General features: G+C 42.9%; 1 protein-coding gene across 1 annotated transcript in view; it reads left to right on the plus strand.

The window, feature by feature from the left end:
- The window catches only part of cltrn (collectrin, amino acid transport regulator), a 52,086-nt gene that overhangs the window by 20,170 nt on the left and 8,051 nt on the right, over positions 1 to 23,865 (plus strand). Inside the window, exons 3-5 of the mRNA XM_069890283.1 lie at positions 6,505 to 6,587; positions 21,347 to 21,463; positions 21,554 to 21,748. Coding sequence (XP_069746384.1) covers positions 6,505 to 6,587; positions 21,347 to 21,463; positions 21,554 to 21,748 — 395 coding nt within the window. The remainder of the gene's footprint in view (positions 1 to 6,504; positions 6,588 to 21,346; positions 21,464 to 21,553; positions 21,749 to 23,865) is intronic.

Consider the following 23,865-nt stretch of genomic DNA (forward strand, 5'->3'; position numbering starts at 1 on the left):
GATGTCCCATGCCAGCTGTCCCTGCCCGACGTCCCGTGCCAGCCACCCCTGCTCTGATGTCCTTCACCAGCCGCCCCTGCCCCAATGTCCCACGCCAGCAGCCACTGCCCCAAATTTCCACACCGGGGAGTAGGGGAACCGGGGAGAGGGGGCTGTCAGGCAGCAGAGAGGGGACTGTCAGGTAGCAGGGAGGGGGGTTGTCAGGTGCGGGACTTCAAGGCAGGGTCTACCGGTGTGGGACTTCAGGGCAGGGGCGGCTGGCACGGGATGTCGGGGCAGGGGTGGTTGGTGCAGGACGTCGGGGCAGGGTCGGCCGGTGCGGGGCACTCTGACGTATATGCATCTGTTCCGCGATTCGGCTGTAACGCGGTATGAAATCTTGGACCCGAACTGCTGTGTTCTTACGAGGTTTTATTGTACTACTGACATCAGGCTCAATGGCCTATAATTTCCAGGGTTACTTTTGAAGCCATTTTTAAACAACAGAACAATGTGAGCTACCCTCCAAACCTCTGGCACTACACCCATGGCTAAGGAGATTTTAAATATTTCTGCCAGGGGAGGCCCCTGCAATTTCTACTCTAGTCTCCTTCATCGTCAAAGGGAAAATCTTTACAGGGATTTATCCACCTTATTTGCTTTACGACAGCAAGAACTTCCTCCTCTTAATCTGTACAGGTTCTATGGCCTCACTGCTTGTTTTCCTTACTTCCCAACACTCTGCACCAGTTTCCTGAGTCAAGTCACCTTTATTTGTTGTTCATACCATGTTCACATAGTAAAGACGAGATATCATTTCTCCAGGACCACGGAGCATATTTACATAAATATATGTTAGAAGTTCAACACTGTTAAAATATTAAAATGTGTACATTAACATTCTACAGTACCCTATCCAGAAATGTTTTGGGAGTTCAGGAATCTGATGGTTTGGGGAAAAAAACACTGTTACCCAATCTGATACGGTACCTCCTACCAGATGGCAGAAGGGAGAACATTTTACATGAGTATGTGGAGATCTTCACAATGTTTATTGCCTTTCGTCTGCATCGAGTGTTGTAAATGACCTTCATGGGAGGAAGAGCCCTCAATGATCATTTCCGCTGACTTCATTATCCTCTTCAGGGACTTGTGGTCCAAGGAGGTACAGCTTCCAAACCAGGCAGTGATGCAGTTGCACAGGATGCTCTCAATACATCCTCTGTAGAATGTAGTGAGGGTGAAGGGTGGGAGATGAACTTTCCTCAGCCTTCGCAGGAAGTCAAGGCGCTGGTGGGCTTTCTTGGCTATGGAGCTGGTGTTAAGGGACCAGGTGAGATTCTCCACCAAGTGCACTCTGAGGAACTTGATACTCTTGATGACTTCAACAGTGGAGTCTTCAATGGTCAATGGAGCATGGTCTCCCCAGGCCCTACAGAAGTCGACAACCATCCCTTTTGTTTTTTTAATGTTCAGATACAGGTTGTTGGCTCTGCACCAGTCCATTAGTGACTACAACTTCATCTCTGTACGCTGACTCGTCATTCTTACTGATCAGTTTACTCTGCTGACCAGTCATGGGTCAGCAGAATGAACAGCAGTGGCTCCTGGGCTCAGTGTGATGGCCTTGTTTATTGTTTGTGGACTGCCTGATGTCTCCCTGACAGGAAAGCAAGAATCCAGTTGGAGAGGGAGGTATTTAGACCCAGCAGGCTCAACGTCTTTATCAGGTACTGTGGTATGATTGTGTTGAATGGTGAGCTGGTCAATAAACAGCTTTCAAACATACGAGCCCTTGTTTTCAAGGTGGGTGAGGGTGAGATGGAGGGCAGTGACAACAGCATCGTCCGTGGAAAAGATGGGTCTGTGTGCAAACTGCAGGGGGTCTAGTGATGGGGGCAACAACAGGAGATTGATGTGCCTCATTACATGCCTCTCAAAGCACTTCATGACAATGGATGTGAGTGCAACAGGTCAATGAGGCAGGAAACAGCCCACTTCTTCAGATGGGGACAATGGTGGCAGCATTGAAGTACGTTTGGACCACAGCGGTTCTCAGGAAGATGTTAAAGATATGCATTTTTTATACTACTCAGGTACCTCATTTCCTCTATGTTGCCTGCTATACACCACTCTCTTCTTCCGAACCAGATCCCCAATATCCCTTGTAAACCAAGGTTTCCTTCACCAGCTAACTTTGCCTTTAATCCTGTCAGGAACATACAAATGCTGTAATCTCAAAATTTCACTTTGATAGTCCTCCACTTACTCATCCTTGCCCGAAAATAACTTATCCCAATCCACGCATTCTAAATCCTTTCTCATTTCCTTAAAATTGGCCTTTTTCCAATTCAGAATCTCAACCGGAGGACTAGACAAATCCTTTTCCATAATTAACTTGCAACTAATGCCATTATGATCATTGGACCCAAAATTTTTCCCAACACATACTTCTGTCACCCATCCTATCTCATTCCCTAATAGATTTAATTATCACTCTCTCCAGTTAGTACCTCTATATATTGATTTAGAAAACTTTTCCTGAACACATTTGACAAACTCCAAGCCATCCAGGCCTTTTACAGTATGGGAGTCCCAGTCAATGTGAGGAAAGTTAAAATCTCCTACTATCACAACCTTATGTTTCCTGCAGCTGTCCACTATCTCTCTATAGATTTGCTCCACCAATTCTTGCTGACTATTGGGTGGTCTATAATACAACCCCTTTCTCATTCCTCAGCTCCATCCATATTGCCTAAGTAGATGAGCCCTCTGGTCTGTCCTGCCTGAGCACAGCTGTGGATATTTTCCCTGATGAGCAATGCCACTCCTCCCCCCACTCTATCACATCTGAAACAATGGAATTCTGAATATTGAACCTGCCCCTCCTGCAACCAGTTTTCACTAATGGCCACAATGTCATAATTCCACGTGCCAATCCATGCTCTAAGCTCATCTGCCTTTCTCATAATACTCCTTGCATTGAAATAGATGCAACTGAAAAAAATTACCTGCCTTTCTCATAATACTCCTTGCATTGAAATAGATGCAACTGAAAAAATTTACAACGCCCACAATTATTTGTCCTCTGACATTACATGCAATCTTCACATCATCTTTTCCCTCCTCCACTCCTCTATCTGTTATGGCACTCTGGTTCCTCTCTCCCTGCAAATTTAGTTTAAACTCACTGGATCAGGACCAGAAAACATTCCAACAAGGAAGGTTCAGATGAAAAATGTTCTATCAGAACTAGTCCCATCTTCCCTGGGAGAGTGCCCAATGATCTAGAAATCTGAAGCCCTCCCTCATTCATCATCTCTCCCATTAAGCTGTAATATCCTCCTATTTCCAACCTCACTAGCACCTGGCAGGGTATCACAACCCTAGAGGTCTTGTCCTTTAACTTGGTGCTCAGCTCTTTGAATTCTCTTTGCAGGGTCTCCTCACCCTTCCAACTCACGTGTTGTGTTGAGAACAGAGACCAGTCTGGACACAAGGATTCGCAATCACACACAATTATTTATAGAAGAGTGTGGGAACACGTTAATGGGAATAAAACACACAGGAGCATGGGAATAATTACAGAATAAAACACGCACACACAATTTAGAAAAGAGCAAGTGAAAATGTAAAACAAATTCACATTCACGCACTTTAAGCACAGACCCCTGATTATTGGGAGGTGTGGCTCTGGTACAAATGGTACCCGCAGGGGAATACACACCCATTCCAGACCTCTGATTGTTGGGAGATGTGGCTCTGATACAAACAGTACCCGCATGGGTATACACACCCATCCCAGACCCTTGATTGTTGGGAGGTGCAGCTCTGGTGAAAATGGTACCTGCAGTGGTATACACACCCATCCCAGACCCCTGATTGTTGGGAGGTATGGCTCTGGTACAAACAGTACCCGCAGGGGTATACACACCCATCCCAGACCCCTGATTATTGGGTGGTGCAGCTCTGGTACAAATGGTACCCTCAGGGGTATAGACACTCATCCCAGACCACTGATTGTTTGGAGGTGCGGCTCTGGTAAAAATGGTACCTGCAGGGGTATACACACCCATCCCAGACCCTTGATTGTTGGGAGGTGCGGCTCTACTGCAAGCATCAATCCATAGCAATTTAAACTATAGCAATACTATGGATCAGCTTCTGTGCAATGAACATCTTACCCACAACCCTTCCAAGCAACAGCTATGGTAGCAACCTGGCATGGAGCGGTGTCTGGGACTATAACCACAAGGCAGAGAGACAGAAATGTGCTCTGTCCTGGTGCTAAATAGAGTGCTAATCTATGTGTCTAGTCGATAGTGATGCTGAGTGATTTGAATTAGTCAACAGCAAGGTGTGCACTAATTAGTGGCCAGAGCCCAACCTTGACTGACAGGTGGTTTGACTCCCAAATAAGTTCCAGGTGATATTTCCAGATGATAACCTCTTTCTTTCAGGTCAGCACAGATTTCCTTTTCTATTTCCCTTATCTCAGGTGAAACATTATACAGCCAGCCAGCTCCTTTTGTATGGACCACAAGGGCTTTAAACAGGCTGAACTAAGAACTCACAATCCGTCTTTAAAATGGGATTTTTCCACAAGCTTGCCAGCTTGTCATGTTACAGTCCCAGCTGCTACTGCTGAACTGTAGAACTGATTTTTCTCTCTCTCTCTCTCCCTCTGAGGAAACCACATGACCCTCTTAGAACTGCAAACTACATTCAGACAGACTGCAGCACCGGACCCAATCTTCCGAGTCCATCATGCTTTCCAAAACAATAATCCGTTACTCCACAGCATGTCCAATTAACACCCACTTGTGAAGTCTATTTAGGCATTCTTCAAAGTTTTTGCAAAGGCACTCAGAGCCTGGACTGTCTGGCTTGAGCAGAGCTCTGGCATTTTAAATGAGATCTGTTTTGTGAAGAGTTTATATCTTTTTGTGACCTAACATAAAAAAAACCTCACAATTTATCTCCTTTAAAACATATCTATATACAATTTAAAATATAACATCATCTGTCATAGAACAATAATCTCCTTGGTCTTGGTGACATTGAGAGCAGGATTATTGTTCTGGCACCAGCTTCTTGATCTCCATCCTGTATTGAGTCATCATTTCCAGTTATTCAGCCAACAATGATGGGGTCGTCAGTGAATTTGTAGATTGAGTTGAAGCCAAGCAATCTCTGCAGTCATGCAAAGAATGCTCTTTGCATTCATGTAATGGGTGATGGGTGATATGCAGAGCTATAGCAGACGATCTGGGCAGCACATTTAGTGTATTGGTTAGTGCAATGCCAGCAATGCAAGTTCTAATCCTGCGCTGTCTGTAAGGAGTTTATTCGTTCTTCCCTTGTCAACGTGGGTTTCCTCTGGATGCTCCACTTTTCTCCCACCGTCTCTTACGGAAGACATACTATGTTGTAGGTTAGTTGGGGTATTTTATCGGCACAGGCTTGTGCACCTGAAGGACTTGTTACCATGTTGTATGTCTAAATTTTAATTTAATTTAGAATTTCATTGCTTTATTTATAAACCCAGGAATCCAGGACATGTTTACATATCCAGCCTCATGTAACCATATAACCACTTACAGCACAGAACAGGCTAGTTCGGCCCTACTAGTCCATGCCGTAGCAAATCCCCACCCTCCTAGTCCCACTGACCAGCACCCGGTCCATACCCCTCTAGTCCCCTCCTATCCATGTAACGATTCAGTCTTTCCTTAAATGTAACCAATGATCCCGCCTCGACCACGTCTGCCGGAAGCTCATTCCACATACCCACCACCCTCTGCGTAAAGAAATTTCCCCTCATGTTCCCCTTATAATTTCCCCCCTTCAATCTTAAACCATGTCCTCTAGTTTGAATCTCCCCCTTTCTTAATTGAAAAAGCCTATCCACATTTACTCTGTCTGTCCATTTTAAAATCTTAAACACCTCTATCAAGTCCCCTCCCAATCTTCTACGCTCCAGAGAAAAAAGCCCTAGTCTGCACAACCTTTCCCTGTAACTCAGACCCTGAAATCCTGTCAACATTCTCGTCAACAATCCCTCATCAACACCCCTCCCATAAAAAAAATTAAACCTGTGAGGGTGAAACTGGAAATGAAGGCAGCCAGCTTCTGCAAAATGGTATGACCGAAGAGACTACGTCTTTGTTGAATTTTGTGTAGAAGACAGTAAGGATGTTGAAATAAATTTTGAAAAAGAGAAGTTTACATTCAGCTGTCTGGGAGGAGCTGAGAGCATAAAGCATTTTAATGTCTTTCGGGGGTCTGAATAAAGTGTGGTTGCCAATCAGCTTCGAGTTCAGTAACTGTAAGGTTGTTGAATATTTTCAATGATCTCTGGAAGCAGAGATTAATGTCATCACAGCATCCAAGAGAAATGATTACAGGGAATTAATCTCTGTACATTAAATGAGCATTACTCCCTGTGCTTGCTTTTAGAAGGTTGAGACGGGAAATAAGAGATTGAATTCTGGTCTGATGATTTTAATTTTTGTCCAATGACAGTATGAGTGGGATGAGAATGAAGAATTCTACTTTCAAGCAACAGTGGCATATGGCATGAGAAAATCAATGAGCGAGCCATTCAAGTGAGTACTTCACAAGTGATTCATGAGGCCATGCATCAGTTGTCATACTTCTCCCCGTGAATTTCAGTATCGTAACAAAGTAATTGATAAGCATCGTAGTTGCCCCAGGATAGATCTTCACATCCACAGATTTAAAGTTCTTTACCCTCCCCATTTCTGACCCCTCGGTGAGGACTTTTTTGTTTTCTTGCTTTCCCCTTCCTAAAGTCAATAATAATTTCCTTAGTTTTGCTAACATTAAGGGTGAGATTGTTGTGAGTTAATTCAACGAGCTGATCTATCTCACTCCTCTCATTTCCTCATTTCCATCTGTGATTCTGCCGACATCCATGGTGTCATTGGCAAATCTGTAGATGGAATTTGAATTTTGCCTGGTCACACAGCCATGGGTGTGCAGAGGGTAGAGCAGTGGGCTAAGCACACATCACTGAGGTGTTGATTGTCAGTGAAGAGGAAACATTGTTACTGATTCACACTGACTATGGTCTTCTGATGAGGAGGTCAAGGATCCATTTACAGAGGATGGTGCAGAGTCCCAGGTTTTGGTGCTTGCTGACCAGTACTGAGAGAATGATGGTGTTGAAAGCTGAGCTGTAATTAATGAAAAGCAGCCTGATGTTTGTGTACTGTTGTCGAGGTGATCCAGGGCTGAGTGGAGACCCAGTGAGATTGTATCTGTTGTGGAGCGATTGTGGTGGTAGGCGAATTGCAGTGGGTCCAGATCTTTATTTAGGTTTATCTTAATTCCAGGCATGATCAACCTCTCAAAACATTTTATCACAGTAGATATGTGTGCTACTGGCCGGAAGTCATTGAGGCAGCCCAATCTGCTCTACTTGGGCACCAGGATGATTGATACCCTTTTGAAGCAGGTGGGAACCTCTGACAGCAGCAATGAGAGATTGAATATTCGTGATTACTGCAGGTCGTTAATCGGCACAGATTTTCAGTACCCTGACAAGTATGTTGACAGGGTCTGACGCTTTGCAAGGGTTCCCCCTCTTGAATTATGTTCATTGCGCAAAATTATTGAAGACCCCTTCCACCCTGCACACTCATCTACTCCTGGCAAGGAAAAGATACAGGAGTATCAGAGCCAGCACCACTAGCTGAGGAACATTTTCTTCCATGGGCAATGAGAATGCTGAACGACCAAAGGAACTGCTCACATTAACCCTCCCAGACTCTCAAATTCACAAACAAAGTTTATTTATTTATTTATTTTTATGAATACTTGTCCTGCATAATGTGTTTTGCACTGAGGAGTGGAGAATGCTGTTTTGTCTAGTTGTACTTGTGCAGTTAGATGACAATAATCTTGACTTGACTTCACTTGACATTAGCCTCAGAGGCAGATATCATGGGTCATCAGCTTCTGCAGGGATTCTCATTGGTACTGTTGAGTTCTCCTTCTCAAAGAAAACATAAAAGGTGTCTAACTCATTGGAGAGTAAAGCATCACAACCACTTTATGGTGTTCGGCCTTGCCTTGTAAGATGTGATGTCAATCGCTGACATGGCTGGTGAGTATCTGACTCTGTCTCTTGCTTCCCTTGGAATTGCCTCTTTGCTGCTGAAATGGCCTTCCATGGGTCCGACCTGGACTTTCTGTAAAGATCTGGATCACTGATTTGAAAAGCCATCGTCTTAGACCTCACCAGGTTGCCAATCCTTTGATTCATCCATGGCTTTTGGCTGGGATACTCAGGGTATGTGCTTGTGGGCACACACTCATCCACACAGGTCCTGATGAAGCTGGTGACAGCCATGGCATATTCATTCAAGTTTGAAGATGACTCCTTGAATTGAGTCCAAAGCAGTCCTGCAGGTGCACCTTCTCCTCCCTCAACCATACTTTACCATTGTGGCTGTAATACTCAGTCTCTGCTTGTACACGGAGAAATCCCTAGGGATTTCCTATATACAAGGGAACCTAACATCAGTGTCTGCAGGAAACGAGATTCACAAAGTCAGAGGTTAAATCACAAGAAATTTGGAGCAGTTACTGAACTCCATCAGTATCTGGGGAGTGGATGTGGTCAGTACCAGTCCCTAAGTTATCAAAATCAATCCCTGGGCAGTGAGTGTGGTTGATAACTATTTCTGGGAATTGACTGTGGTTGATATAAATCCCTAGAGAGAGTGTATTTGATATAATTTCTTGCGAGTGTGCATATTTGTTACCAGTCCTTGATGACTGGATGTGATCAGCTCAGTCTCAGGAGTACATGTGGTCAATATCAGGACCTAGAACATGGGTGCTTGATGTGATCCTGTGTTCTTTGGGCATTTAGTGGTCAACCTGGATGTGGTCACTCACAATAGCTGTTACTTTTAATCACCTAGAACCAGAGAACATTACAGCATAGAAAACAGACACTTTGGCCCTTCTAGTTTGTGCCCACTGACCTGCCCCCATACCATATTTCTCCATAAACCTCCCATCCATGTACCTGTCCAATTTTTTTCTTAAATGTTAAATTTGAGTTGGCATTCACTACTTCACTGATTTAGATTTAGATTTCACGTTAATTGTCAGAGTACATACTTGACATCAGTGAATTTTAGATGGTGTTATTGACGTACTGAGCCACATGGTCGTAGATGTATAGCAGGGGGTGAAAAACGCAGCCCTGTGATGCTCCAGTGGAGGAAATGTTCTTACCAATCTTCACTAATTGTGATTTGGAGGAGTGGAAATCCAGGATCCAATTACACAGTGGGGCATTGAATCCCAGATCTTGGAGTTTTCTGACCAATTTTAAGGGGATGTTAGTGCTGGCAGCTCATTCCATATTCCACCCCTCTGTCTGTGAAGAAATTCCATCTAATGTTTTCCCCTAAACTCCCCTTTCACCCTTAACACACGTCCTCTGATTTGTATCTCACCTACCTTCAGTGGAAAAAGCCCATCTACATTTACTCTGTCCCCCTCATCATTTTAAATATCTCTATCAAATCTCCCCTCATTCTTCTACGCTCTAGAGAATAAAGTCCTAACCTGTTTAAACTTTCACTGAAACTCAGTTGCTGAAGTCCTGGAAACATCCTAGTAAATTTTCTTTGCACTCTCTCTATCTTATTGATATCTTTCCTATAGTTCGATGACCAAAACTGCACACAATACTCCAAATTTGGCCTCATCAATGTCTTATACAACTTTACCATAACATCCAACTCCTGTACTCAATACTTTGATTTATGAAGGCCAATACGCCAAAAGCTCTCTTTATGATCCTATCCACTTGTGACTCCACTTTCAAGGAATTATGTATCTGTATTCCCAGATCCCTCTGGTCCTCCACATTCCTCAGTGCCAGACTATTTACTATGTACGTCCTACCTTGGTTTGTCCTTCCAAAATGTAACACCTCACACTTGTCTGCATTAAATTCCATCTGCCATTTTCAGTCGATTTTATCAGATTTTATCAAATCCCTCCACAAACTTTGAAAACCTTCTTTGCTGTCCACAACAACTCCAATCTTAGTGTATATCTGCAAACTTCCTGATCCAATTTACCACATTATCATCTCATTGAGGTAATGATATTGGTATCTTTCCACCTCCATCCATCTACTTACACTCTCAGTTGACCCCTTCGCATTTCCCCCATCCTAGTCTTTGTTAATTACCTGGTTAATATCTGAAATGAACAAAAGTCTCATAATTTTTTAATCACTGACAGTTCCAAAATGACAGAGAAATTAAGTGGAGAATGGGGTTACTCAACATTTCATATTGGAAATATGCATGGGACATGTCAATGTAATAACACTAAGATGTTCTGTTCATAACAGGCAGTAACCTAGCTATTCCAGGGGTTACCTGACAGCTTTCCAAGTTGATGGTTTCTGCCACAAAAATGTTTGTGAGTGCCACAGTGGGAGAAGCAGACCCTATTACAGCACCAGCGGCCCCAGGTCCAAATCCACACTGTCTGTACATTTCTATGTTCTTTCCGTGACTGTGTGGCTTTCCTCCGGGTGCTCTGGATTCCTCCTGCATTGGGTTGGTAGGTTATTTGGTCACATGGGTATATTTGGATGGTGTAGGCTCATCGGCTACATCATCGGCTGGAAGGGCCTGTTACTGTGCTGCGTCTCTGAAAAATAAACTACGTTTTGAAATGGGCTGTGGATATTATCATGCATTTCAATAAAAAGGGGAAAATGTGCAAACACTGAGATTGTAGTTTACACAAAACTGCTGGAGAAATGCAGCAAGTCGGGCAGCGCTTCTTTATGTAGCAAAGATATAGATTCATAACCAATGTTTCGGGCCAGAGACCTTCATCAAGGAATGAGCAAAAAGCAGGCAGGCTCCTGAATAAAATGGTGAGGGGAGGGGGAGGAGCACAGACCTACAGGCAAGAGGTTTGGGTGGGAGTGCACAGGAGAAAAAAAGCAGCAAAGTTATAGGGGAAGGAGATGGTTCTCTGAATGCAGAGGGAAAGGGATGGAGAGCTGAAGGAAAGGAGGCAGAGGGATTGGGGAAAAGAGGGAGACAGGGAAATGGTCTAACAGAACTGGAGAAGTTGATGTTCAATCAATCTGGCTGGAGAGTGCCCAGATGGAATATTAGGTGTCGCAATGCATGAGGCCATGGACAGACATGTTGGGATGCAAGGGAAGTTCAGAATTGAAGCAGTTGGGAATTGATAGGGAGAGGAGATAATTCTCTGAATGGAGACGGAAGGGAGTGCTCGTCTTATTTGTTTTTTAAGGTGTTTTCCAAAAATTGCTCGACTATAACTCAATCAGTTACATCTTTCCTGAAGTCCCTGCTATAAAAATTATTAAGAGGCACATTATGTTATCTGACAATAAGTTTAGTTAAGCATGTTTCTCTATCTAGAGCTGGTACTCTGGTCCAGATGACTCTGAAGACTTGTCTGCATCTTCATTTTACAATCTTTTTATTAAACATAGTAAACAATACACGAGAATAGAATCCAGAATTGAACAGTGAAAACAGAAACATCGATATATTGCAATACATAATACATTGTAGAACATTATAACGTATTGAACAATATTGTCTCTTTCTCCTCAATTTGGAATATTCAAAAAACAGAAAAAAAACACTATTGCTAAAACCCCACCTAACCTATCAAAACAAAAAGGTGGGGGAGCCTAAACTGAGAGTTCACCACAACAGATCAATACAAACTATTCATCTGGTCCTTGCCAATAAAAAACATCAGAAATCCAGAACAGTCTGGAAGGTGAAGTCAAAATACAGATTAACTCATATGAAAATAGTTTATAAAAGGACACCAAGTCTCTTCAAACTTAATGGAGGTATCAAAAGAGCAGCTTCTAATTTTTTTCTAAACTTGAACATGACATAATTTGAGAGAGCCATTGCATCAAAGTAGGTGAATTAGGATCTCTCCATTTAAATAGAATGGCTCTTCTGGCCAACAGTGTACTTACGGCTACAACCCAGTGTGCAGAAGTGGGAACTCGACCCACCTCTGGAACCAGGATATTTTGTTGTTGGAATATTTTATTTTTGATTTTCAAAGACTTGTATAAATTTAAACAAACAATACAATCATTTTGCACACCAATATGACATACAAAGACCATTTTTACTCGCCCCTACCCCCTTCCCACACAAAACACAAAAACCCAGGAAAAACCAACCAAGGTGACCAAGTAACCAAAGGTAAGGAATAAAAAGAAGAAAACAACTAACAGAGTACGTTGTCTGCACCACATCCCACTTCATTGATTGCAATCATTTCCCTGTTGGGACGGATTGTTTCAGTACCCTTATTCCAAAGGGAGGGTAATCATATCTGCATACCAGTATATTTCAGATAAGGTTGTCACGCTCTAACAAACGTGTCCATAAATTCTATGTGATTTTCTCTAGGGGAATACACCTCTATATCTCCATATTCCATGTTGTAATATTTACCTTGGTGTCAGACTTCCATGTGACCGCTCTACACTTCGTGGCTACTGAACTTCACAAACTGAATTTGATACCTGGACATAACATCCCCCAGAAGTCTAATTCCGGATCCTGTGGAAAATCCACCTTTGTAATTTTTTCAGAATGCTCCCCAGGTCCTCCCAGAAGGATCTCACCTTTGTACAGAGCCCGGTCTTTACACCAAACCTAAAGCACATTTCTGAGATTTCTGGTTTAGATTTATGTAATGTTTGTGGTGTGAGGTATAGTTGATGCAGGAAATTATATTACACCAACCTGTACCTGACATTACTAACTGCTGTCGTACTGTCCTGACACAGATCTGACCAGCATCTGACGAGGGATTGTTGTGCCCATGTCCGTCTCCCACCTTTCCTTTGACCTGTGTAAGTCCGGCTCTGGGCCCTCTCTTTGGAATATAAAATACATCATGGTAATAAATGTACACACATTCCCATTCAAATTAGAATCTCCATGTCACTACACATGAGCAGGGTCATAGATAGTCCAACTTTGTCCCTTAAAAAGGATCTTAGTTGTAGATAGCAGAAGAATGTTCTAATAGACAAATTGTATTTATTGCTCAATTGGTCGAATGACATGAGCTGTCCTCGCTTGTAACAATCCTTGATACACCACCAGGTGTCCAGGATCTTGTTGCCCAGAATCATGGGTATTAAGTTGTTCTGGGACAAGGGTGTTTTGACAGATAGACCCACCTTCAATCCAATACATTGATTTGTTCTTTGTCATGACTGAATTACATGCTTTAGTGTGGGGTTATCCATTTTCTTTGAGAATAATTTGGTGTCTCACTTATACATGGATTCTCTTGCCATCTTTTCACCTACTGCATGTAGTCCAATTTGTGCTCAGGTGTCTTCCTCAAAGTGTGAGGTGATAAATCTCACCTGGACCACCTTTTTGAAATCTGGTTAGTTTAAACTGCCCAGTTTGTAATCCCAAGTCAACTTTTCCATGGAGATTCTAGCTAGTTTACCATTTCACAGGAATTTTCTGTCACATCTGTTGAGCATTTTTAAAGAAACCATGGGGCAACGGAATGGATAATGACTGAAATAGACATTGTAGTCATCACTTTCATTTTAACACAGTTAACTCTGTCACCAAGGTTGTGGTCAGACCTCTCCACCTACTGAGCTCCTCCTCCTCCTCTGGAGCAAAGGAAGATAATCTCTAGAACTATAATTCCAAAAATAGCCATTAATGGATTAGGTTGCAATCTGATACCCAGTATAATTGACAAAGTCTTGAAAATATCTGTCCAATACCGGATTGTCTGGCTCATCATATCCAGATAACATTCTTTATTATTCAGATTATTTTTTAAAAACAATTGTACCTTCTAGAGACCAAACAAGTTCCAATCCAGAGAAGGACTTAATATAGAATGCAAGAAATAGGAGCAGGTGTTGGCTATCTGGCCTGTTGAATCTGCTCTGTCATTCAATTAGATCATGGCAGACCTGGTTGTGGACCCAGTTTCCCCCATCTGCCTTTCATATATGCCAACCTTTCTTTGTAACACTAATCAGGGACTATTCCAATAACACAAGAGTTACTACAGGTATACAATCCTTTATCCAGAACTCTTGGGGGACAATGTGTTCTAATTTCATATTTTTCCAGATTTCGGAAACCCAGATTTATGCCCACCCGAATTGTGCTGCCGTATCCACCCCCAACCCCTTTCAGTCGCTCTGCTGTCTCTGACCACCCCTTGCCCACCCAACTCATGCTGCTGGTCTCTCACCTGCCCAACACGCGCTGCCATCTCTCTCCCCACTTGCCGGTTTTTGGAGCTTTCCGGATTTTAGATGTCCGGATAAAGGATTGTGTATCTGTATTGCGTTACTTTTTTGCTCTAAGATTACTGTGAATATTTATTGTTTATTTTAATTTAATTCAATTAGCTTACTGTTTTAGTTTCTTATTATAAGTATCTGTCAGTTGACCAATGACAAATTTCTTGGACAGAGAATTTCTGCTGCTTCCTTGGTCAGAGAATTTTCACACATTCTAGGAGAAGCATTTCTTCCTCATCTCTGGTTTACATCTACACTCCCAAAACTTGAAGCTATGTTCCCAAGTTCTCGTCTCATCTACCAGTGGAAAAAACTTTCCTACTTCTACCCCTCTCATAATTTTATATGCTTCTACAAGATCCCCTCTCATTCTTTTACATTCCAGTGAGTACAGATCCAGGCGGCTCTATCTTTCCTCAAAGGCTAAACCCCTCATCTCTGGAATGAACCCCCTTCTGCACCACCTCCAAAGCCAGTACATCCTTCCTCAAGTATGGAGATTAGAATTGCACACAGTACTCCAGGTGTGGCCTCACCAGGACCCTATACAGTTGCAGCAGAACTTTCCTACTCTTAAGTTCAATTCCTCTAGCATTAAAAGCCAACATTCCATTTGCCTTAGAAAGACATAAATTTATTTCTAAGGTTTGCTTCCTAAAAAGAAATTTGTGATTCTGATAGACAACTTCAAATTGAACAAAAATGTAATTTCAGATTTGCTGTATCACGTAGGAAGCCAGAGAAATGTTAAATCAAGTTTTATTGACTTTAGCATGTTTAATCGCATAATGATGCTGATTCATTGCATTAATTCAACTGACATAAAAATGTTTTGTCACTGATTTTCATTTGTACTCAGCATCTAATGCCCCTCATGTCAGTGTCCAACAATAGTCGGCCAGTATTGATAGAACATGCATAGAACAAACACAACAGCACAGTACAGGCCCTTTGGGCAGTCATGTTGTTCTGACCCATTTATTCCTAGGACTAAACCCACCCTTCCCTGTAACCCTCTATTTTTCCTTCATCCATGTGTCTGTCTAAGAGTCTCTTAAATCCCTGCAATGTTTCAGCCTCCACACCCATCCCAGGCAAGGCATTCCAGACACCTACAACTCTTTGAGTAAAAAAAATCATCCCTGATATCTCCCCTAAACTTACCTCCCCTAGTTTTGTCTTCTGGTGTTTTCTGAGCCTGCTGGCTGTCTTGCTCTTGTAGACTTCTAACAAGTTTCTTGTGCTCCAAAGAGAAAAGTCCCAGCTCTGCCAACCTTGCCTCATAAAACTTGTTTCCCAATCCAGGCAACATCCTGATGAATCTTCTCTGCACCCTCTCCATAGCTTCCACATCCTTCCTATAATGAAGTGACCAAAACTGAACAGGTCTCACCACCAATTTATAGATTTGCAACATGACCTCTCTGCATCTGAACTCAATACCCATATTAATGAAGCCCAGCATCCCATAGGTCTCTTAACTATCCTATCAACATGTGCGGTGAATACCAAGGTCCCTCTGTTCATCCACACTGACCATTAACCCTGTACTCAGCCTTCTGGTTTGTCCTTCCAAAATGCATCACCTCACACTTGTCCGGATTGAACTCCATCTGCTATTTTTCTGCCCAACTCTGCATCCTGTCTATATCATCTTGTAACCTTCAACATCCTCTAGCTCCATCCACAACTCCTCCAACTTTTGTGTTAACCTGCAAACTTACTGACTCATCCTTCCGCCTCTTCATCCAGGTCATTTATAAAAATCACAAAGAGCATGGGTTCCAGAACAGATCCCTGCAGCACTCCACTAGTCACAGACCTCCAGGTTGAATACTTTCCTTCCACTACTACTCTGCTTTCTTCCTACAAGCCAAATTTTCATCCATACACCCAAGGTTCCACTGATCCCATGACTCATGACTTTCTGGATGAGTCCCTCATGGGGAACCATGTCAAATGCCTTGCTAAAATCCATGTAGACCACATCTACCACCCAACCCTCATCAATTTATTTTGTTACCTCCTTAAAAAACTCAATTAGACTCATGAGGCATGACCTTCCCTTCACAAAGCCATGCTGACTATCCCTGAGTAGACCGGACTTCTCAAAATACTCATAGATCCTATCCTTAAGAATCCTCTCCATTAATTTACACACCACTGATGTAAGACTCACTGGTCTCTAATTCCCAGGATTCTTCCTATTACCTTTTTAAACAAGGGGACTATATTTGCCATTTTCCAGTCCTCCAGCACCTCCCCTGTGACCAAAGAGGATTCAAAGATCAGAGCTACTGCCCCAGCTATCTCTTCCCTCACTTCCCACAGCAGCCTGGAGTATATCACGTCCGGCCCCAGGGACATCAATCTTGATGTTTCTGAGAAGATCCAACACTTCCACTTCCTTAATCTCCACATTGTCCAGCACACAGGCCTGTTCTATTCCAACCTCACACTCATTAAGGTCTTTTTCTCTTGTGAATACTGACACAAAGTATTAATTTAGGACCTCCCCAACCTCCTCTGCTTCTAGGCACATGTTGCTTCCTTTATCCATTAGTGGCCCCACATTCATTCTCATCATCCTTCTGTTCTTCACATACACATAGAACAACCTGGGTTTCTCCTTAATCCTACATGCCAAGGGCTACTCATGCCCCCTTCAAGCTTTCCTAAGTCAATTCCTAAGCTCCTTCCTGGCTACCATATACTTCTCATGAGCCCTTCCTGTTTCCTGCTTCCTATATCTAACACAGGGCTGAGCAAGCTATGGCCACAGGCCAGATCTGGCCTACAATCCAAATTTATCCAGCCCATGACCAAAATTTATCCTACCCATGACCCAATGCACAAGTGCCATGTGCACACAGCTCACCGATACAAGTACAGGTAAATGCCACTTACCGTCCATTCAGCCAATATCTGGCCCCTCCCTCCATCAGCGCTGCTGCTGCTGCTTCCTCCCCCCGTCAGCACTGCCAGCCCCCCGTGCTGTCAGTGCCACATAAGCGCCAGTCAGCACCAGTTAGTGCTGTCAATGCCTTCTCCCTGTCAGTGCCATCCCCCTTGTTAGTGCCGTCAGTGCCACCAACCCCTCCCCCAGTCAGCACCTACATCCCTCTCAGGCAGTGGCACCTCCATCCCCCTCTGAGCACCTCCTGCTTCCCCAGACATATATTGCCAAATACAACATAGTGGCCACCAAGGCCAGTTTTCCTGAGACCTCCTTGTCGCAGTTTATTTTGATGCTTTTTAAAATTTCATTTATGGTAGTATCAGTGCGGCCCACTGTTCAACCACTGACACACCATCTGGCCCACACATGGTAAAAGGTTACTCACCCCTAATCTAACATATGCTTCCTTCTTCCAATTGACTTGTTGCCTCACCTATTTTGTCAGCCACAGTTCCCTTTTCCTACCATCTTTTCTTTGTCAGAGTGGGACAAACCTATCTTGAGCCCTGCACAAGTGGTCCCTAAACTTCCTCCACATTACTTCCATGCGTTCACCCTTAAACATGTTTCCAATTTATTTTTGCTAGTTGCTGCCTCATCCCTTCATCATTAGCCCTTTCCAAGTTTGACTATTCTTAGCCTTTTCCACTCTCACCAAAATGTTCTCTCACTGAGAAATCTGCCACCTGACCAGGATCATTCCCCAGAACTAGATTCAATTTGGCCTCTCCTCTCGTTGGTCAGTCCACATACTGTGTCAGAAATCCTTCTTGAACACACCAGATTCCAATGGCCCAGATACCACTTTTCCAGGGTCGCAATGTCCTGGTGAAACCTTTCACTGTGTTCATCACTAACTGGACCAATTTTAGCAGGAAAAAAGAATTCCAAAAATGAATTTTCAATGACATGCTGTACATCATTGTTTTGTTTTGTATCTTGAAGTACACTTAAAATAGGTTACATCTATAATATGATACATGATAGGAAATGTTAAGGTGATTTTCATGATCAGCAGCCCAAAATCCATAAAATACACTCAAAAGTGTTCAGGAAGAAAAACCTTCATTATGCACCTGCAAACCAACCCTTTGTGTTTCATGTACAAGTACTCCCAAGTCCCTTAGCCAAACAGCAGGTTGCAATCTTTCAATAAGAATCAGATTGACTCTCTTCCCTTCCAAAGTGGATAACCTCCCATTTACTAAAGTTGTACTCCATCTGCCAGACCTTTGCCCACTCACTTAACCTGTGTTTATCTCCATGCAGGTTCTCCACTTTCTCTGCACAATCTTATATTCTGCACAAATTAATATTAGCAGCAAACTTCAAACACCTCTTCCAAATGATTCATGTACAGTATATTGTAAATTGTGCTTAAAGTTATCTTTGTCTCTGAAAGGCCTAATGAAACCCCATAAATTAGTTGTTATCTATGAATTATTGATGGCCATTGTTTTAGAATCAATGGATAGAACAGAAATTAGGTTAAAGAGAATCAAAGCAAAGAATGATGAGGGTGCTAGACACTAAGACAACATCATGTAGGATTAAAGAAAATATGCTCTGAGGATGATAAGTGAACAGGGCAAGATCAGAATCAGGATTTATTGTCATGAACAAGTCATGAAATTCATTGTTTTGTGACAGCATCATAGTGTAAACATTCATAATAACACCTTATAACATGACTATAAAAAACTAAAAATAATAGTGCACGAAAGGTAAGGCAGAGTCTTTGGTTCATTGATCATTCAGGAATCTCATGGCAGTGGGGAAGAAGCTGTCTTTGTGCCGCTGAGTGCTCGTCTTTAGGCTCCTGTACCTTTTCCCTGAAGGTAGCAGAATGAAGAGGGCAGGGCCTCGGTGTTGGGATTTTTGAGGATAGAGACTGCTTTTTTAAGACATCACCTCATGTAGATGTCCTTGATGGAGTACCTGTGATGTCGCAAGCCGGGTTAATAACCCTCTGGAGTTTATTCTTGTCCTGAGAGTTGGCGCTTCTGGCAGTGATGCAACCAGCCAGAATGCTCTCCACGGTACACCTGTAGAAGTTTTACAAGCATCAGACACCTCACAAAGTATAGCCGCTGGTGAGCCTTCTTTGTGTTTACATCAACGTGGAAGCTTCAGGACAGATCCTTGGAGATGTAACACCCAGGAATTTGAAGTTCTTGACCCCTCTCCTCTACTGAGCCCTTGATGAGGACTGGGTCGTATTCCCCTGACTTCCTCCTGAAGTCCACAATTATCTCCCTGGTTTTACAGAAATTCAGCACAAGGTTGTTGTTACACCTTTTAATGCTACTTCCATTGTCAGTGATGTGAAGCTGAATGTGAGGAAAGCAGTCTGGGGTTAAGTTCAAGTGCAAGTTTATTGACATCTGATCATACATATACAACCCAACAAACAGTGTATCTCCAGACCGTGGTCCACAAACACAGAGTACACCCTACACACAAACGACATATGTACATACCGATCCAAAATAAATACATATAAAAATAATTTACAAATTTCTAGGATTGTTCAACAGTCTCACTGTGTGCGGGAAAAAGCTGTTTCCCACCCTGGTAGTCTTGGTTTTTATGCTCCTGTCCTCTCCCTTGAAGGTCCTGTTTAATTGATACTGCGGGCTGGATGCTAAGCATCTTCAATGATTCTTTGAGTTTTCATTAAGCTCCACACACTGTAGATATTGTTGACAGAGGGAATGGAAACCACAGTGATCTTCTTTGCAGTTTAAATCACCCTCTGTACTGACCTCCAATCTGATGTATTGCGGCTACCATACCACACTATGATGCAGCCAGCCACATCACTTTCTATTGTGCTCCTGTAGAACGTGGTTAAGATGGTGGCCGGTAGCCTTGCCCTTCTCAACCTCCTTAGGAAGTATTGGTGCTGCTGCCCCTTCCAGGATAGGTCCTTTAAATGGACACCAATGAACGTTGTGCTCCCCACTCCCTCTATGACAGAGCCATTGATTTGTTGTGGGGAGTGGTCCTTCACCTTCCTGAAGTCCACAGTCATCTACTGGTCTGGTCCAAGTTAAGACACAAGGCCAACACACAAATAATGGTTGGCGTTAATCCTATAAACATTTATAATTAGTTGATGAATGCCGTTACCTGTGTGCCTGCAGCATAGTAGGGTGCCATTTTTAGGTCTTTAGGATTTGCAAGATCTCAGTGTCATCTGAGCAGCTTTCCAGATCAAACTACTTCTTGTTGTTCACCTTCTCAATGTATCATTTTCTAATATTTCTATTTTGTGCATCTTTTAATATTAATTCAGATGTTGCGATGTGTTTTATACTTTCTCAAATATTTAATTTTAAGGATGCAGCACAGTGGAAGGCCCTTCCAGCCCATGAAAACCTTGCCACCCAAATATGCCCAATTAACCTACCAACCACATCTGCTTTTGGAGAGTGGGAGGGAACTGGAGCACCCAGGGAAAACTTGCACAGATCATAGGGAGAAGATACAAATTTCTTACAGACATCAGTGGATTCAAACCCGGGTCTTTGGTGCTGTAATAATGTACATCTTCAAAGTCTTTCTCTTCTCAGCTAGATCACTGTCTTTCAGTTGTAAATGGAAACTATCAATCTTAAGCTCCTTTTCCACTGGCATCCCAGTTAATTGGCCGTGGAATGTCCCAGGCTAGGAAGCCCTTTTCCACTGGGCCACCTTTAACTGGGACACTATATAAACTCATCCCCAGGGATCGGAGCATTCTACCTTCAACTGGAAACAGGTGACTTTCTGCTGTCCCTGTTCCACTGATTTTATCAGCACGCCAGCATCAGCAAACACTGGGGATATGAGTAGAGGTAGAGGTGGTTAATCCCCGGTGTGAAATGATGTCATTTAACACTGGCATTCGGACAGTGTTCCTTTTCCACTGGACCCTGTCCCAGTAAATTCCCAGATAATCGCTGGGACAGGGTGCCAGTGGAAAAGGGGGTTCAGTTAACGAGATAAATTATTATTGAAATTATGCCTGTGTTGTTTTTTGACAGTGTTTCCAATGTGCTCATATGTGAGGAAACAGAAAGGATCTCGTTTTATTTTGTGGTGACTGATCCGTATAGTCCATTAAAACCTATTCCCAAGGCAGATGTGGAAAAAGCAATCAGGTATGCTTTTTTTACACTATTTGCACAGAAAGCACCGATTAATGAGAAGAGCCAAATCTTTCAGATAACATTCAGTTTTGGTCATTTCAGAATGGTCAGAAGCAGATTCAACAACGCTTTTTCCCTGGATGATCAAACTCTGGAGTTTGTGGGGATTGAGCCTACCTTAGCCCCAGCCTGGGAACAGCCTATTACTGTGTGGCTGATCGTATTTGGTGTCATCATGGGCTTGATCGTGTTGGGTTTGATTATGATTATTGTGACCAGTCAGCGTGACAAAATGAAGTGAGTACTTTCACACATTTTGCTCTCTTCCACCCAGTTTAAATAGTTGGGGGAGTGAGAAGAATCTATATAGAAATTTTTGTTCATTGCTATCCAATCTGGCATCACCACTATCACTCTCTCTCTCTCTCTCTCTCTCTCTCTCTTGCCACCTCTCATTCTCCATAACTCCCTCGTAAGCCAATTTCACACCATCTCTCCTCACAAGGACAGATTCAATCTCATCAACCACTGCTTCATTAGTTCAGAATCCAAAGCTGCGCACATCATTCTGGCTGAGGTCTCTCAGCTTTTTCCTGAGGTTTGCCAACACATTACCACACCACACCGTGCACGTAGATGTCCTCCTCAATCTCCTGACCTAACCTCCAAGACTACCAGTTACCCTTTGATCCACAACCATCCCTTTCCATTTTATAAAAACTTGTTTCATATAAAACCACTTAACAAACATATTACAATATTACAAATGTAATTCCATGGTATTTTGTATATAAAAAAGAAAAATAAAAGAAAGAAAAACCTCCTTTAAATCCCTCCACCCCACAAACCCCCTAAAAACTAAAAAAAGGAGAAAAAGAAAAGGGACAAGAAAACCACTTTCTGATACTTTTAAACTTTTATATATATTCGTAGAGAAAATGGAATGTTTGAGATTCATTTACATTTTAATACCTATGGTTTGTAAATATGGGCTCCATATTTCACAAAATGTATGATATTTATCTCTTAAATTGTAAGTAATTTTCTCTAGTGGAATACAATTCCAAACTTCTGCATCCCATACATCCATTCCCAGATCAGTGTCCGACTTCCAAGTTATACCAATACATTTTCTAGCTGTTGCCAAAGCAATTTAAACAAATTTAACTTCCCACATATTCAGTTTTAATTTATGTTTAATCCCTCTAACATCTTAACATTGGATCCTATGGGAATCTTACTCCAGTTATTCGTTGTAATAAATTACCCAGATCAAGCCAAAATGGTTTAATTGTGGAACACTACTAAGTCGAATGCAACAAAAAAAACTTCTTGTCCACATCTAAAACATAAATCTGAATAAATATAATTCATATTATGTAACTTCTGTAGTGTTAAATATAACTGCTGAATAAAATTATATTGAACTACACAACCATCCCTTTCCTGATCCAGGAAATTCCAATTCCTGGTTCTTTTACCCCGGTGAGTCCAAGACCCATTTGGGACCCTAGACCTGTACTTGCTGGACTTCACTCACAGGGAGTGAAGGAGGACCATGTTTCTTGGAAGCCCAGTTCTGAAAGTCTAGGGCACAACTGAGCTTCCAAGCAGCAGCCCCACAACCAAAGTGATTGTTCTCCCTCGCAATTCCTTTGGCTTGGCTTCGCGGACGAAGATTTATGGAGGGGTAATGTCCACGTCAGCTGCAGGCTCGTTTGTGGCTGACAAGTCCGATGTGGGACAGGCAGACATGGTTGCAGCGGTTGCAAGGAAAAATTGATTGGTTGGGGTTGGGTGTTGGGTTTTTCCTCCTTTGTCTTTTGTCAGTGAGGTGGGCTCTGCGGTCTTATTCAAAGGAGGTTGCTGCCCGCCGAACTGTGAGGCGCCAAGATGCACGGTTTGAGGCGAGATCAGCCCACTGGCAGTGGTCAATGTGGCAGGCACCAAGAGATTTCTTTAGACAGTCCTTGTACCTCTTCTTTGGCGCACCTCTGTCTCGGTGGCCAGTGGAGAGCTCGCCATATAACACGATCTTGGGAAGGCGATGGTCCTCCATTCTGGAGACGTGACCTACCCAGCGCAGTTGGATCTTCAGCAGCGTGGATTCGATGCTGTCGGCCTCTGCCATCTCGAGTACTTCGATGTTGGTGATGAAGCCGCTCCAATTAATGTTGAGGATGGAGCAGAGACAACGCTGGTGGAAGCGTTCTAGGAGCCATAGGTGATGCCGGTAGAGGACCTATGATTCGGAGCTGAACAGGAGTGTGGGTATGACAACGGCTCTGTATACACTAATCTTTGTGAGGTTTTTTAGTTGGTTATTTTTCCAGACTCTTTTGTGTAGTCTTCCAAAGGCGCTATTTGCCTTGGAAGGATTGTTGTCGATCCTTGCATCCGATCAAATGGTGCAG

The sequence above is a fragment of the Narcine bancroftii genome, chromosome 7, assembly GCF_036971445.1.
Source record: "Narcine bancroftii isolate sNarBan1 chromosome 7, sNarBan1.hap1, whole genome shotgun sequence".
NCBI lineage: Eukaryota > Metazoa > Chordata > Chondrichthyes > Torpediniformes > Narcinidae > Narcine > Narcine bancroftii.